Consider the following 17927-nt stretch of genomic DNA (forward strand, 5'->3'; position numbering starts at 1 on the left):
CCCGAATGGTGGTGTGTGGCAGGATCTGCAGGAGGGTTATGCATGGCCATGGAGATGGTGGTGCGGTGGTGGTCGCCGGAAGAGTGCATGAGGATACTGCTATAGTGATGCGTGGGTGTTGGGAGGAATGGCCTTTGAATGCACCCGATGACGAAAGCGATGATCGCTAGAGACGACGCCGAGGAGAACTGTTGGAAGTCCCAACCCAGAGTATATAGTTTAGAGGGGGGGTGAATAGACTCTTTTCGCGGAATATGCATTTTTCTAACAAAATAAAAACTCTTGACAAGATACAAGAAATTATATCGCAATATAAATATAAATCATGCACAAGATATAAAATAAAGAGTGTAAGGGAGAGAAAAAACAACACCGGTATTTTTACGCGGTTTAGCACCAAGCCTACGTCCACGCCTTAGCACCAAGCCAAGGATTCTACAATCCACTAAAGATATTCCTTCACTGGTGGAGAAGCCTTACAACTCGAGAACATATCCCTACACTTGGGAACAAACACCTACCGCGCTCACCAAGAGCCTTCGCTTCGGTTCACAAAGAACCTTACAAGAGATTGGAAATACAATTTAATGCTCCTTAAATGAGCCAATATGAAACACAACCAAATCCTCACTCTATTCTCTCAAGGAATGAATCTTACAAGATAAGTGAGCAAGAGAGGATTGAGCACTTGTGAAGAATAACTAAAATGCAAAGTGCAAAGTACTTAGGTTTTGGATAAAATGATATGTTTCACAAATATAATCAACAATGCTCAAAACCATGTTAATACAAGTCTAAAAGCTTGTATTTATAGCCCAAGAACCTTAGGAGCCATTAACTAGCCGTTGGGAGGAAGAAAAAATATTTTATTTGGCAAACTAGCCGTTTTGCGCCTGTTGGAGTGCTTCTGCCCGTTGAATTCGTCGACGAAATCTGAATTTTGTCGACGAGGTCCCTGAATCAGAAAAAGTCACCAAAATGAAAGTTGTAGCATTTTGTCTTAGCTTTCCAGGGACACCAAGATCGTCCCATTTGGACTTTTCTAGAAAAAGTTATGCCCAAAATACCGCAAGGTGTTCAGGACTCAGATGATTACTTTGTTTTTCCTTGTCAAAAAGTGTTTTAATGACTCAAAACATTCTTGGACAAAATTATATGAAATATATTAAGTCTAATGAAGATTAAAACTTGTCCAAATGAGTTTACTTTTGAATATAAGATATTTTAATTAATAAAACACGTTTGAAAACCCATTTTGATATATTATATGCTTAGTATGTCCTTTTGTAAATATACTTGACTTTCTTTGAACCTTTAGGACATTAAACTTGTTTTAACCCAATCGGCACTAAGTATAAAAATGTTTTTAAAACTAGGATGTTAAAAACTTGTCTCTTTGAAAACATATTTGAGTTTTAGTATTCATTTGACAAACTCTTATTTTAACTTAGAAAGCCATGAAAGGTGAGTTTGTATTTATGTCTTTAGTGCAATCCTATAAACTCATGTGTCCTAGTATGCTTATGCAATGGCTCAACTCTTACTCAGAAATCATGCAAGATACACACTGTAAGAGTTATAATACGCACTCACTCACACAACCCTTATTACAATTAATTTATACACAATAAAAACTCCGAAATGTGCTTTGGTGCTTCTGAGTCAATGTCCCGATCTTTGCTTCTGATTTGGTACCTCTGTGTATCTGACACATTGTACCTATACTAGATAAGATCTGCAAAGATGGAAAATATTAGAAACAACAAATAGGTTAACATCATCAAAACATATAAACTAAGATAGTGTAGCTAACAGGGCTAACAGGAACAACTGTGGTGATGATGATGGTGGTGTGTGAGTTTTTGGTGCGTGATTTAGGAGGTGGAGAGGTCGCTGGGTGGCGGAGACGAGGTCTATGAAGCAGGGTGACTATGGCAATGGGATGGCTACGATAGTACGGTGGTGGTGATGATGACTGAGAATTCGGGCTTGTTGCCGCTTGAGTTGGGAGCTGCGTGAAGGACAGCTGCGGTATGTGAAGACGAGGGAGTGTAGGGTGAGTAAGGGACTGGGTATAGCCATGAGTGTGGAGAGATCTGGCTGGTAATACAATAATAAACATAATAATACACCTATAGATATCGCAATGTACAAGATAAAAATAAAAATAATATGAACATGGTAGTAAGCATTATGAAACAGAATACTACAACACCACATAAAATAATTAATAAATAAATAAATAAAATCATGTTGGCATAAATGGATATTAACAGTAAACAGATCAGTTCAGCGAGTCGGAACAGATCCAGTCTCTGCGGGGAACCAAAACGGACCTTTGATTCGAGAGTCTTGCTGTAAGGACTGAAAGCCGAAGCCAGGGGTGCTTGCTGGTAGCCTATTCGAACTCTCCGACGAAGCGCCTGTACCCTACGTCGAAGTAGTTGCCTGCTTGTGGCCGTGAAGCAGTGGGACTGTGCTGGGTTGGCCGTGACGGAGACGGATCGAGTGGCCGTGAATGTGCCGGAGATGGTGGCAACAAGCTTGAGTGTATGGACAACGTAAGTGACGGAGACGAAGAGGATGAGCCAAACGAGGAGCTTAGGCAGGGCTCGGCCCTAAGCTCCGGCAACGGTGATGGTTGAGCGGATGGAGATGTTAAGTTGGGGGTTACGCCAGTGAGAGAGGATTGGGTTGTGAGGTGGCCGGAAATAGGATGGGCGGTGCCATGCTTTTTCAAACAGTTGGGTGGTCGTGAAGTTAGGCTGTGAGATTGCCGGAGAGTGGACAAAGATGGATGATGGAGATGGAGCTGGAGCTGCCGGGATGCTCAGGCTTGCAGAGTGTGAGAGTGAGAGAAGAGAGCTGAGTGAGGTTGCTCTGTGATGGCGAGCGTGAACGGTGAATTTGGAGACCTCCCCCCCTTTGCTCTGTGCAGTAACTCCCTATTTATAGGGAGTTCGGGTGATACCTTGGCGCCCATTTTCTCTAGCGAGGCTCCCTCCAACGGATTTCCCTTTAACATACTGTTGGGGAATATTTCCTCCTCAACAACTTTGTTCTATGCTCACGTGATTGTATTTTTGATTTTTTTAATCTGATGCTTTTTGTGCGCAAGTGAACACGAGAGGCCAGTTGGCAAGCAGGGGGTGGAGGGTTTTTGTTTATTGCATTTTTGTGATTTTCTTTTGCTGTATTTTGATGTACCTCCATTTCATTTGTACCGCAACATTCTTTTGTACAATTCTTTCCCTGTACTTTTCAATTTTTTTGTGCCTTTCCCCCTTTTAATTAAAATGTGACATCATGTATTTTTCAAATTTTGACCTTGCCTAAGAATGCCAAGTAATAAAATTTGACTTTTAAGACTTTAATCAAAATCCCCGGTTTTAAGATTAGAAGAATCGATTTGAAAATTTGAAAGACTCAATTTTAAGATCTAAGAAAAATTAAGAAGCTCGAAAGGAGAAATAAAGGACTCAATTTAAGATTTAAGACTCAATTTCAAGAATTAAGAAATTCAATTTCCAAAAAGAAATAAAGGACTCAATTTATGATCTAAGACTTGAATTTAAGATTTAAGAGACTCATTTTCAAGATTTGGGGAATTTTTCAACTTTTAAAATTAACGCCAAAAGGACGCGATTTTTGGAAACACCGGACCTATTTCACTAAATCTAACCTAATTGCAAGGCTCGACTTTTGAAGAAGACTCAAAATAATCAGGACTCCTATCTAAACTAAAACACTAGGGTTTGATCGGACTTAAAATCAGTTTTATTATACCGGGCTTTCTCAGGGTAGCTTGGTTAAAATTGGGGTGTCTACACCACCGTTCTGCCCATGGGAGCAATCGCACCCAATCCTCTGATTTGTCGCTAGCAAAGCAACGAAGATAAGTCTCCAAGCACTTGTTAACAACTTCAGTTTGCCTATTTGATTGTGGATGATATGCAGTGCTCATATTCAATTGTGTTCCTCGTGAACAAAAAAAGCTTCTTCCAAATATTTCTTTGATTTTGTCACGATCACTGACAATAGGCTGAGGAATTCCATGCAACTTGACAATATTCTCAACAAAAGTATGGGCAAAACTTATAGCAGTATTATGGTGAGTTATGACACAAAAATGAGCATATTTCGTGAAATGGTCCATGGTAGTCCCTCAATGAAATCCAAGAAGATATCCGTCCAAGCTTCTTCTGGAATAGGAAGAGGCTGTAAAAAGCTTGGACTCGCCATGGTTTCCCATTTTTGTCGCCACAAACTTTTTGATTTCACCTTTCATTCCCTTCCAGTGAAATTCCTGAAAAATGCACTTGTAGATTCTAAGAAAATCAGAGTGACCTGCAGCTGATGATGCGTGTAATTCTTGCAGTATGGTTTGCTCATGGGTTGAATTAGGCACTAATAAAATCCTCCCTTTATACAGTAAGTTTAAAGAGTCCCAAAGGTGAGGAGAGACTGAAGTTTTTTTTTTTTTTTTGTAGATTTTGGATAATACCTCTAGTCTAGATTTTCCCACCATTCCTTCTTAATTTGTTCAAGAGTAGTATATTTAGGTACAAAAATAGCTTTAAGTTCAACTTGTTTAGGAATTCAGAGAATGCATCTGCCACCACAATTCTCGATCCTTTTCTTGTAAATAATCTCAGTCATATCCCAACAACTTAGTGACCCACTTTTATTGTTCCATGGAAGAGATTCATTGCTCCGAAAAATAATTTTAGGCTCTTATGATCAGTTGGATTCGGAAACGCCGACCAATTAAATAAAGTCTCCACTTTGTAACTACATGCACTATGGCTAGCATCTCTTTGTCATAAACAGACATGCCAATGTGGATGGAGAAAGAGCCTTACTGTTACTGGTAAAAAATCGGGCATCTGTCTTGCATTAAAATTGCACCAATGCCAACTCCTGATGCATCAAACTTAATAATGAACACCTTGTTGAAATCTGGTAGGGCAAGAACTGGTGTGGTTGATATTGCGTGCTTAAGCTTGACAAAGGCTTGTTAAGCTTCCTCACTTCATTTGAATGCATCCTTTTTCAATATAATGGTCAATTAAGCGCTAATCTTTTTGTAATCCATAACAAACTTGCTGTAATAACATGTTAACCTCAAGAATCTTCATAGCATTTTGATTGTTTGTGAAATAGGCCAGTTTGTCATCACTTGTATTTTAGAAGGGTCAACTGACTACCAAGAACTCATACTGGCCATCATGAGTTCTAAACTCAGTCTTCTGAATGTATTTTTTGTGTACCTGAATCTAGTGATAGTCTGATCTCAAATCAAGTTTGGTGAACTACTGGGCACCTCCCAACTCATCTAACAATTCATCCACAATAGGGATAGAATATCCTTCACAATGTTTTTGTTCAGTGCTCGATAATCAACACATATATGCCAAGAGCCATCCTTCTTCACCTGACACTTGGTTGAATTATGCCTGCATCTAGCATTTCTTTCACTATCTTTTCTATTTCTACTTTCTAAAAATAAGGTTAGTGATAAGGACGAGCATTAGTAGGGACACTACCTGGCAGGAGGAATATGGTGATCATGTGTTCGCTGACGTGGCAATCCCTGTGGCTCTACATATAGGTCAAAAAGTTCTGAAATAATAGAGTGTAGCCTTTCATCCTGACCAGATTGATGTTGTAACTTTGGTGCTCAAAGTTGTACCAAGCAACCATGTTGCTCTTTTTTAAGGAGCTTCTCCGTATGATGGCTTGAAACTGTAGTGACATTACCACAATGTTTGCCTTTAAGAGTCACTCTCTAGCCATTCATGGTTAACCTCATAACCAGTTTAGAGAAATTCCAAGCTATATCACCTAAAGTCCTTAATCATTCTATACCCAAAACCACGCCATAGTCTTCTAGTAGCAGCAAAAAGAAATCAACATAAAAGCCATGGTTTTGCATGGTAAGTTTAACATTTGGACACCTGCTCTAACATGTTAAGGTCCTTCCATCTGCAACCTTCACATCAAACTTTTCACATTGCTCCACAAGATGGGCTAGCCGTTTAACAATTTTAATGTCCATGAAATTATTAGTGCTATATGTGTCAATTAAGATAGTAACATGTTGGCATTTTAGGAAGCCACTAATCTTCATGGTTTGAGGATTAGCATGACCTACTAAAGCATGAACTAAAGAAGGGGGATAGATTCATCATTATCATCAGATTCCATACCTTCCTGATCTGAATAAGGTTGGGGGGGGGTGTTGTCATCTTCAACCTCTTCTAGCTTCTCCACTAGTTCAATCATCAACAATTATCCCATTTCGTATTGGTGCCCTTATGCCCCTTTTCATCACAATGTCAGCACAAACCTTTTGTCATTCTCTCTTTAAATTCCTTTTGAGTTAATCGTTTGGCAAGAGGATTGTGAGGAGCAGGCGGTGTGATAGTGTTTCTGACATTTTTTTTGCTAATGGTCTTGTTAGAGTGATGTCACTCTTCTCCCAACTTCTCTTCTTCTAACTGTGTAAAGGAAATTGCAACAGTCATAGTCCGGACTGATGTACTTTGACCTCACACCGAATGTCAGGTAGGAGACCTTCAATAAAAGTACCGACGAGTTTGGTACTCCAAGATAGTGCTAATTCAGCGTATTTTAGCAAGCTCTCCATTGATATTTTTATATCCAGTAGGCCTAAATTGGACAAGTAATCCAAAAATAAATTCTACCCATGAAGGCATTTCATAACGAGCTTCAAACTAGTCATACCATTGAATAGCATAGCCATTCAATAGAAGCAATCTCAACTTTAGATGTTTTTGGAGCAGTGAAAGCGAAAGTATTTTCAGCCCTAGAAACCCAGCCAGCAGGGTCATCACTGTCCCACTGAGGAAATTCCACCTTCATACAAGAAGGACCACAATCACACTCTCCTTGGTAACCTCCTTTGCGCATGTATAGCTGCTCCCTACTGATGTAGAGGCATCATCTTCTCTTCCTTTTTGGGAAGATGTAGTTTAGAGAACGATGTTTGGATCTTTTCAAATTGAGACTTAAACATATTGTTAAGTTCAACCTTTAGCCTAGCTTCTATCTGAGACTATGCTAAATTTTCTATGGCCATTGTGTATGAGTGAAGATCAAGAATTCCATGATCTTGCTTTTGTTGGCGGGTTAACGACATCCACAAGAATGTCGACTCTGATACCAAATGATAATGACCCTAGGGTTTTATTGTGGAGAAATTGGGGGAATTTTAAGAAGGGAAAATAGTAAGAGAAAATGGGGTTTGATCACTTGGAGGTAGGGGTGTATTCGAGTCGAGTTGAGTCGACGCAGTAAAATACTCGAACTCAACTTGACTCAAACTCAATCGATTTCATAATTGTTAAACTCGAATTCGGCTCGACTATAAGTTCATAAAACTCGGGCTCGACTCGATTATAAATTAATATTAAATACATATATAAATATATATAATGTATATATAATATTAAATATATTTATAAAATATATATTATATTGTATATTTAATATAAAAATAATAAAATTTAAAAACTCGATTAGGCTCGAAACTCAACTTAAGTATTATTATTGAGTTCGAACTCGTCTCATTAAAATACTTGAGTAGCTCGAACTCGAGTAGAATCGAGTCGAGTCAAGTAGAGTTAGGGGACGAATCGAGTTCTAGTAGCTCGCGAGTAAGCTTGACTCACTTACATACCTACTTAGAGGGGATCTGCCTCTAAATTAGCCAAAGACTATGAATTATGTTATTGGTTGGATAAAAAAGCCCCATAGGGTTACATATATACTCCTAGTAGGAATGTAAAATATCCCAATCCAAGTCCTTAATGGACTCAATCCCAATTGATTTGAGAATTGTGACACGTAAACAAAAATCCCAACATTAAATATTCCTAACATTAAATATAATTCATTGGGAATCATAATTAGATTAATTAGAAATCCCAATTGATTTTGGAGTCCTATCATTGAATAGAAAATTCCAGTTGATTTGGGAATCCTAAGAAGTGAATGACCCATGAAGAACATCCACTCTAAATATCCCAAATCATAAGAACACCACCTGTAGAATGCGTGGTGTTATATTTTGATACTACAAATTATTTTTACAGGATCATGATGGGCACACATAAGACTTCAAAGGGTGACCGACAGTTTAAGATTCTCCCTTCAATGAAATTGTGTCATATTTCTTCTTTATTGGTCTGCACATCGTTTGAATTATCTCTTATATATTACCATATGAATGACATAGGCTTTTACTCACTTGTTGCAGAAAGAAGTTGGAGTTTCGTTGACACCTCCAACTGGAAAACAAAAGGCAGATGAATGGATGGGACTTGAAACAGAGCGGCAGTTGCAAATCAATTTCGAAGGCAAGGACAGGTATAATTTACATTTTATGTTGTCGTCATGCATCCCCATGCCCTGTAATTAATTGAACATTCTATTTTTCTTTTCTTTTTTTGATTTTTTTTTAATTGCTGTGCTATTTCTGAGCTCATTTTTATGCATGTATTGGTTGACACCATTTTCATTTTCCCAGTGTAGTGTCGTTTGACTTGTCATATACCAATCTTATTCAATATGAAGCACCGAAAATCAAAGATTTATGCATCTTTTAAAAAATATATATATATTTATTCACTTGGGCAGGCCTGCTTGTGATGTGGCTATTTCGGGCTTAGGATGGATTGCAATTGAACCAGTGAACAAATCATTAGCGGTGCCCGACTCGGACTTAGAAGACACCACTAAAGAACTGCATTTGGTTGTTCGTGTGCCCAAACCAGTTGAGATTTTCGTTCGCCCTCCACTGCCAGTGGGGAAGGCTGGTAGAGAATGGTACCAGTATCGGGAGTTGACAGAGAAGGAAATGGAAGCAAGACCCAAATGGTTCTTCTGATGCCGCTGCTTTTTTATTGATTTGTGTATAATCAATCTTGATATTATTCAAATGGGTTGGTGAAAGCTGTTAGGATAAGTGTGAGCTTCTGAAAATTTGAAAACAAAACTTGCTGTATAAAAATCAGCACAGTTTTTCATTTTAAATATCTTCTGTTGATGTTTAATGGCATATGAAAAGAAATAGAAGCAAGGCTGTCATGGAATGAAAAGTGTTGTCTTCTTATTATGGGTTTTTAGTCCATAAAAATAGAATGAAGTTAAATTGACTCGAACATTTTTGGTATGCAAGGGTAAAATTGAGCCAATTGAATGGAAATTTTAGCTTATTTGTACATATTTTTTGTTCAATTATTTATTCTATTTCATCCTGAACTCATTCTATTTCACAACTCTTAATTTTCCCAAATTGATGGTGAGGACAAATCTGGTACCATAATCTTGAGCTGGGAACAGAACAATCACAATGGTTTGGACATGGAGGAATGAAACAAAAGAAGCCATTCTGCTGCCCCCAGGGCGTAGCTCAGGTGGTCGAGCTGATACTAGGTGTGCCTCTCACGAGGTCAGCTATCGCGCCACCCGGGTTCGATTCCTCCCCTGAGCTCCTGGTTTACCTTCCTCGTGGTGATGTGGGGCCGGATTCATGGGGCGTGGGATTAGTTATGACTGGTGCGACGGATCGTAAAACGGACGTCATTGACGGTTGTGAGACCAATCCAAAAAAAAAAAGAAGCCATTCTGCTTCCTTTTTCCATATATGAGATTTCTCAAAGAATGCAATAGATGGCAGAATTCTTTGAATGCACAGGTTTTTGTTTCTGTTCAATATTTGTTTATAATATTTCACAGCCCACTTCCAATTTGTACTTATACATCGGCCAGTGCAAAAAAATTAACCTGTTCCCCGAGATTCGAGAACTGTCAAAGTGACGTCATTTTGCAGGCGTGATAAGACGTCCTATGTTTGCACCCACCGAAACGACGTCATTTCGGAAGAGCGACAAAAGCGATAAGTTTTTTTAATAAGCCGATTTGACGCCGTATCACGCCCCACATGCACCCTATTAAACAAATGGCAGATGATTCCAGTATCTATCATTACTTTTACAACTATTTTTTTCATTTTAATTTTTAATTAATTTTATTGTTTTTTCCCCTTTAAAGACGACCCTTGCCAGATATTCCATGACCACCGGGCCCCACTCCCTACTCCTATATACCGGCACCCACACTCTCACACCACACACCATTCTCTCTCTATCTCTCCTTGTCTCAGCCTCGATCATTTCACTCGCAGCTCGCCGGCGACGGCGCTCGTCTCCGTCTGCCGCCACTTCTCCTCCGTAGCCTGTTCCGAGTAATTGGAGAAGTGAGATTTACTTGCTGGCTCTCTCAGTCGGTCATTCGTATTGTCGGTGATTGTATTTGCATTCGTATTTTCGGAGGTTGATCGCGCTGCGCGATGGCGATGGCGGCGATAGGAGGACTGAGGGCGCCTTGCTCTCCCAACAACTGCGGGGATCTGAACCGGAGTCGATCGCAGTTGGCTGCTTACCGAAGCCTGTCCTTTTCGTCCTCCGATCTCTCTGGCCACCGCTTAATTCCATGCGAAACGGCGGTTGGTGGAAGCAGAAGCACCAGGCAACCCGTGATCGTTTCTCCGAAAGCCGTTTCTGATTCCAAGAACTCGCAAACATGTCTTGACCCCGACGCTAGCCGTGTTAGTCTTCCTTCCTTTTTTTCCCCCATTTTTGGGTTCTAATTCTCTCGAAATCATGATTATTTTCATTCGGATTTAAATTCTCTCGGGATCATTATTGTTTTCTTGATATGTTTTTCATTATATATTCATAGTTTATCTTCTTTTGCATTTTCTATTTGTATTCTTGCGGATTTATAGAATTTGATTGCCACGGAGATTTCCGTATTAAGGCTTAGAAATCATATGTAGGTTCGAGGTTATTCTTATTCTGGGGTTAATAAAATGATTTTCTGCTGCAATTAAATTTCCGCAGAGCGTCTTGGGAATTATACTTGGAGGTGGAGCTGGGACCCGGCTATACCCACTTACAAAGAAGAGGGCCAAGCCTGCTGTTCCCTTAGGAGCGAACTACAGGCTGATTGATATTCCCGTGAGCAATTGCTTGAACAGTAACATATCCAAAATCTATGTTCTTACACAATTTAATTCTGCGTCTCTTAATCGCCACCTTTCACGGGCGTATGCAAGCAACATGGGAGGTTACAAGAATGAAGGATTTGTTGAAGTCCTCGCTGCCCAGCAGAGCCCAGAAAATCCTAATTGGTTTCAGGTAATAATTCAATTCGAATATTGCGCTTCCTTAGCTGTGATCTAGTTTCTGTCCTGTTGTAAGCCGTTCTGGATCTGGGAAATTATTTCTACGCAGTTTGCTTGTAAAACCCATTCGTCAATTATCGTGGTATGGATTTTGTGTGTATAATTTCTGTGTAATTGGCTTTAATACCGTGTGTGAGTTTAAGAAACCTATTTGTCAATTATCATGGCACTGGATTATCTACTCGAATATTGCGCTTCCTTAGCTGTGATCTAGATTCTGTCCTGTTGTACGCCGTTCTGGATCTGGGAAATTATTTCTACCCAGTTTGCATGTAAAACCAATTCGTCAATTATCGTGGTATTGATTTTCTATGTATAATTTCTGTGTAATTGGCTTTAATACTGTGAGTGAGTTTAAGAAACCTATTTGTCAATTATCATGATACTGGATTATCTACGCATTTGACCCTCACGGTTTTTGTATTAGAATTCCTGCATAGGAAGTGTACTTTCATTTGGGCATTGGTTATGTGCGTATCGGACTGGACTAAAAGAAGCATCTCCCTTTTGGGCTATATATCTGCTGCATGTGCAAACAGGAGGCCCAGATTTGTATGAATGGCATAATATACAAGGCCAAAATTGTTAATCATCAACTCAGCTTGATTGACCGGTCTATTTTTGACTTCCGTGAAAGTTCATATGAGGATATCATTCTTTTGATTTGTTGCTGGTTTTGTCATCCATCATAAAATGTCCCCTTCCCCCAAATTGTATTCTAGTCGAACCCCCAACCAAATAAGACTTTTTTCTGGAAAAAAAAGCACAAATTAAAGATTAATGATTTTCCCTCCACAAGTGTACCCTATTCTATGATTATGGGCATGGATGCAAAATATAGTCATAGTTGTTTGTAGATAATTTCTTTTTGCCTGCTTCTAATGTATTTATGATTTTCATTTCTCCCACTTTTGGAAATATCCTGTTTACCTATATCTAGTTTTATACCTCAACCTTGCATCAACTCCTTTTTTAACCTTATTAATGCATTTAGCTTAACCAAATTCTCCAATTTTTATCCACCTTGTTCTTGTCTAACATTGAATAATTTGTCATTTTAATAGATGATTAACATCATCTTGCACCTTATTTTTGGGCTATTTCTCTTTTTTTTTTAACCATTAATGTTGGAATAGTCTTTATTTTTTATACACATTCTGGACTCCTTTCCCATGCTACAAAGTTTTTATCCAACTGTGTAGATAATCATGCCCTTCAATATCTGGTTTCCTGCCTGGATAAAAGATGGTTGCTTTAGTCAAACAACCTTTTTTTAAGCAGGATGAATCCAAGGAAATGTGAACCAAATAAATAAATAAATAAAAATCTTTGTGTGCTTGAACCCACCTAGTGTGACTCGAGTCTTGGTTCGTTGTTGTTGTTCTTATTCATGTTATTAGCGTTCCAAGTTTAATAGTTTAGTAAAACTTCTAGTTGAGTTGTGTTATTCTTTGCCTGCTACACCTCTGCATGTCACTGCAACGTAATTGATCTTTTTGTACATTTTTATTTTTTCATTTACAATTTTCATATTCCTTGAATTCTTCAAGAGAATCTATTGTATTCGAGTTTTACGATATTGTTCTAGGACCTCCTCCTTTTTATCCATCTTACTCCATTATTAGATTGAGAAACATTAATAGTCACTAAGTGGCAATGTCACATGCACACTTCTTGAATAATTTTACTGTTCTTGCATGGATATGCTTTGATCGACCTAATTTTGTAGAAGTATTTAACTGCTGTATACTTCTGCAAGTCATGGATGCACCTCTTTGTCATAGAAATAAATCATTTTTGCAAGATCGATGGATCATGTACCATGAAACATCAGGAACCTTACATCTTGAATTATTTGTATCGCAAAGCCTTCATCCTACAAGCTCCTGGTGCAACCTCTGCTATTATTCCTACTTAATGGTCATTACTGAGAGTGGGTTTATGATAAACAGGGTACAGCTGATGCAGTCAGGCAGTATTTGTGGCTGCTTGAGGAGCACAATGTTTTGGAATTCCTGGTTCTTGCTGGGGATCATTTATACCGTATGGATTACGAGAGATTTATTCAAGCACACAGAGAAACCGATGCAGATATCACTGTAGCTGCACTGCCAATGGATGAAAAGCGTGCCACTGCATTTGGTCTGATGAAGATTGATGAGGAAGGACGAATAATTGAATTCGCAGAGAAACCTAAAGGAGAGCAGCTGAAGGCTATGAAGGTATTTTTGAAATACAGTCTGATATGTTCTTTATTCTTCCTTTTGCACTCTTACAAGTTTTTTCACACTTCTTTAAATAATGAAATATATTAATTAATGCAGATGATATTTCCATTTTGCACTTTCGTTATAGGTTGACACCACTATTTTAGGTCTTGATGATGAGAGAGCTAAAGAGATGCCATACATTGCAAGCATGGGTATATATGTCTTCAGCAAAGATGTGATGTTAAACCTTCTTCGAGATAAGTTCCCCGGAGCCAATGACTTTGGTAGTGAAGTTATTCCAGGTGCAACTTCAATTGGCATGAGGGTATGTATCCTTTGAATGTTGCTCTGCATAAATACTCTCCATTTTTTGCTATAATAATTTATATGATTAGATATTCTATCTGTTCCTAATCAAGCACGTGCATTATGTATGTTGCCCATACCCCAATAATTGCTCATTTGCACCACGTTACTTTGCAGCATGACACAATAAAATGATGGATCATACGTGGCCCTATAATCCTCTGATTTCATACCCGTGCAGAATTATTCTTTAAGAGTCACAACTTGAGTCCTCAGTAAATTTAATTGAGCAAAACTTGAGTAACAAATTGATAGGTCATGGTTCCAACAAGAAAAAATCATATTTCATACTCATTTAGCTTCCCAAGAACACAATTTCTAGGTGTCTGATTCAGTTACTTCTGCTTGAGCAAGTTTGGGAGTTGGTTAATGCTGTTAATGGTAGATAAGGGTAATTCTTAGTTAATTAGGTGGACTGTATATTTGTTTGTTTGTTAGTTAACATGTGAAGGAAGAATATAAAGGACAAAATTGGATTGGAATGATTCAGAAAATGAATGTGAGAGAACAGCAGTTCTTTTTCTCCCTAGGCTCCATCCTGAATCTTTCTCTCTTTCTTGATCCTTATAATGAGTTACATTCTTTCTGGTTGTGATCTAATCCACTAGAGTGGATCATAATAGTGTCTTATTGTCATCTAATCGCTTTAGGTGCAAGCTTACTTGTATGATGGCTATTGGGAAGACATCGGTACAATTGAGGCATTTTATAATGCAAACTTGGGGATCACAAAGAAGCCAGTGCCAGATTTCAGGTATCAAAGTAATTCATTGAAGTGATGTTGCTTTTGTTCCTCACCTGTTAATGCAATGTCTTTTTGGAAGCTCTTTTGGTTTTCTTTTTCTCTTTTAATTTCAAAAAAGACATGATAATCTAACACACTTGCAGTTTCTATGATCGCTCATCTCCAATCTACACCCAACCTCGTTATTTGCCTCCTTCCAAGATGCTTGATGCTGATGTTACAGACAGTGTTATTGGTGAGGGCTGTGTGATTAAGGTTAGTTGTGTGAGAGATGGTTTCACTGAATGATACTTACTCCCTTGTTTCCCTTGTTCATATCTTGTTGCGATTACCATTGAAGTCATGACTTAATTGAATGACATTTCCCACTTTTCTCCATGTGTGCAGAACTGTAAAATTCACCACTCTGTTATTGGGCTTCGGTCTTGCATATCAGAAGGAGCTATACTGGAAGATACATTGGTCATGGGTGCAGATTATTATGAGGTAATTGTATTCTTTTTTTTGTTAGTGGGTAAGTACCCTCTAGAGTTAGTTAAGGATGGACTGCACTAGCTTTGGTGAGGGTTGTGTGATTGAGGTTAGTATTGTGGCTTTGTGCTTAGAATGATGTGTTTGTTAAGGTAGGATGAACTGCACTAGCTTTGAGTAATACTTACTACTATATTTGCAGTTCTAACATTCGTGCTGCTTTTCATCTTGTTTTACAGACCGATGCTGACAGGAAATTTCTGGCTGCAAAGGGCAGCGTTCCAATTGGCATAGGAAAGAGCTCTCACATCAAGAGAGCAATAATTGACAAGAATGCTCGCATTGGTGACAATGTGAAGGTACTGATTGTTTTGTGTATTTACCGTAAACTATTTCTTATTTTCTCCCATTTACTGGAAATATGAAGTAATGATGATTAGCCAGACAACTACCAACATCCTGCTCTCTTGAAGTTGATAGAAGATAAAAATGAGAGGTTTCATTCTTGTCAGCTTGGTTTTGGTAATAATATTAAACAGCGCTAAATAAAATTATTCATGGGCAACACTGCTAGATAAAATTATTCATGGGCGGTGGCACAAAAATAAATAAGAATCAATAGATGAGTACTTCTGTTGAAAAATTTGCAGGATCTTTCCAATGATACGTGGATAAGCTCATTCCAAATGAAGGAAATAACTGATATGTTTTGTCTGTAGTTGCTTTTTATGCATCACATGTTATCTTGTGCCAGATCCAGACATTAGGTTAAGTAGCTGTGTTACTGGAAGCTTGCGTATGCTGTGAAGGTGGGATCATAATATATAATGCGTGAATTGTTGTTGGGTTTCAGATCATCAATGGCGACAACGTGCAAGAGGCGGCAAGGGAAACCGATGGATACTTCATTAAGAGTGGGATTGTGACAGTAATCAAGGATGCTTTGATTCCCAGTGGAACCGTAATCTAGGAAGTAGTTGAGATGATGTTTTCTGTGGACACGCTGAAGAATGATGCACTGAGAAACCCAAAATTCCACTACACGTTGGCCTCATTTCGATGCACAATGCATATTTCCTGGAGCAAAGTCTACGAGATGGAAGAGGGGATATGCACTGTGAAGGAACTTTTTGTCGTCTTAAATAAAAGTGATATATATATATTTTGCCTGCAAGTGTCTCCCTCTTTGTTGGAGAAAATCAAATATGATTTTTATTTTTTATTTAAATTTTGGGTAAGCCATCAATGTGATGGTTGAAAGGAGAATGCTGGTTATTGAGTTGTTTTACAGCTAGCTCTGCTGCTGAAAAATTGGCCATGGGCTAGCTTTTAAAAAAATAAGGGCAGAAGACACCTTTCATGAGATTTGTCAAGAAGATAAAGGTCTTTCTTAAGATTTAAAAAATATTAAAAAAATATTTCTTAAGGTTTCAAAAATGTCAGAAATCTCTTATCAGGTCCATAAAAAAAAAGAGATTTTTCTTAAAAAAGGTTTATCTTCTTATAAAATATAAAGAGAAATATTTCTTAAGGTTTCAAAAATGTCAGAAATCTCTTATCAGGTCCATAAAAAAAAAGAGATTTTTCTTAAAAAAGGTTTATCTTCTTATAAAATATAAAGAGAGATTTGTATCTTTTTAATAAATTTTAGGGGAGATTCATGAATTTTTAAAACAGTTTCTGAAATTTTTGAAAGCTAAAGGACATTAGTTGTTAAATTTTTAATGTTTTTTGTTTAAAAAATAAAAACAATAATAAAATAAAGGAGAATAATCATATGTATGCATGATACGCAAAACACTAAGATAGTATTTAGAAAGTTTTTGGAAATATGAATTTTAGGGTTTGAATATAACTTACAAATTTGAAGTGTGAATTTAAAAAGAAATTTATATGCTATATTTAGGGCTTATTTGGATTAAGAATTTTGCTTGAGAAAAAAAAAATAATAAGAAACTTATTTTTTATTATATTTTTTTCTATTAAACACTATCAGGAAAAAAATTAATTTTATTCATTAATTTGATATATTTTTTTATTTTCTCTTACTTTTCCTAATAATCAAACATAAAAATATAAATTTTTTGATAATTTTTTTTTCTTTCTTTAATACTTTCCAAGTTCCAAATGGAATAATAATAAATTTCAGGTCTCATACTAGTTTTATTCAAATTCACATACAAATTTTAAAGTTGGAAATTCAAGGCAAATAAAAAAAATGATTTGAAGGCAGTGGTGGGGGGTGAAGAACTTATAATTCTTCATAATACTTTTTGCTTTGGATTTTTTCGAAAGGTGGAATGATAGGTGCCCGTGACTTTAAGTTGGGGGTGCCCACTGCGTCAAGCCTCTACTTAATGACGTGACAGACTGTGATATTATTCAACATTAATTGATCCAAAGGCGAGGAGATTAGAGTTTTTTTTTTCCCAAATTAATATTATTTTAATAAAAATTATTTTAAAGCAATTTGGATTGAATTTTATTTTTGAAATTGATGTGTCCTAAAAAACACTCATCTGCCCATCATTTTTCAAATAAAAAATGCTGGCTAAATTAGCATTTTAAAATTTGACGAAAAGCCAAATGGATGACACGTGGCCATTAAAAAACGCTACACCAAGTAGCGTTTTTAGTTAAAAAATATTGGAAGAACTAGCATTTTTTTATTGAACTAAATTTCATCTTCTTCCTTGCTCTTTGTTTGCATTTGCAGAGGAGAGCCAAGAGCCAAGAGAGAGGGCGACGCAAAGTCAACAAAGGCCCGTGGTGGGATTTTGGCAGTGAACTTTTGCCCACAAAGTACAATCGAAGGTTGGGTGAGCATTATATAAGGAACGGAAATAAGATATATTCTCCCACT

At 37.5% G+C, this 17927-nt stretch overlaps 2 protein-coding genes and 1 long non-coding RNA gene across 5 annotated transcripts in view; 2 read left to right on the plus strand and 1 right to left on the minus strand.

The window, feature by feature from the left end:
- The window catches only part of LOC131146064 (putative nitric oxide synthase), a 38914-nt gene extending 29720 nt beyond the window's left edge, over positions 1-9194 (plus strand). For all 3 annotated transcript variants that reach the window (XM_058095345.1, XM_058095346.1, XM_058095347.1), the window contains 2 exons: positions 8282-8391; positions 8662-9194. In XM_058095345.1, the coding sequence (XP_057951328.1) occupies positions 8282-8391; positions 8662-8911 (360 nt within the window). In that variant the 3' untranslated portion in view covers positions 8912-9194. The remainder of the gene's footprint in view (positions 1-8281; positions 8392-8661) is intronic.
- Positions 410-3314, minus strand: LOC131146065 (uncharacterized). The gene is made up of 2 exons (XR_009134214.1): positions 2337-3314; positions 410-1735 (listed from the first exon to the last, which is right to left on the minus strand). It is a non-coding gene; the product is annotated as an uncharacterized LOC131146065 (long non-coding RNA).
- Positions 9195-10013: 819 nt separating the features above from the next.
- Positions 10014-16292, plus strand: LOC131146541 (glucose-1-phosphate adenylyltransferase small subunit, chloroplastic/amyloplastic). The gene is made up of 9 exons (XM_058096188.1): positions 10014-10633; positions 10929-11225; positions 13225-13494; positions 13628-13807; positions 14499-14602; positions 14737-14848; positions 14981-15079; positions 15304-15423; positions 15918-16292. The coding sequence occupies exons 1-9, from the start codon at positions 10376-10378 to the stop codon at positions 16032-16034; spliced, it is 1557 nt and encodes a 518-aa protein (XP_057952171.1). The 5' UTR covers positions 10014-10375; the 3' UTR covers positions 16035-16292.
- The last annotated feature ends 1635 nt before the right edge of the window (positions 16293-17927 follow it).

Source organism: Malania oleifera, chromosome 13 (genome assembly GCF_029873635.1).
Source record: "Malania oleifera isolate guangnan ecotype guangnan chromosome 13, ASM2987363v1, whole genome shotgun sequence".
NCBI lineage: Eukaryota > Viridiplantae > Streptophyta > Magnoliopsida > Santalales > Ximeniaceae > Malania > Malania oleifera.

Excerpts from the sequence above, each read along its gene's own strand:
- LOC131146541 (XM_058096188.1), top strand. The coding sequence starts at position 10,376 with ATGGCGATGGCGGCGATAGGAGGACTGAGGGCGCCTTGCTCTCCCAAC. Across the intron at positions 11,226-13,224 it reads AAAATCCTAATTGGTTTCAG|GGTACAGCTGATGCAGTCAG; the intron begins GTAATAATTCAA and ends TATGATAAACAG. Across the intron at positions 15,080-15,303 it reads TGGGTGCAGATTATTATGAG|ACCGATGCTGACAGGAAATT; the intron begins GTAATTGTATTC and ends CTTGTTTTACAG.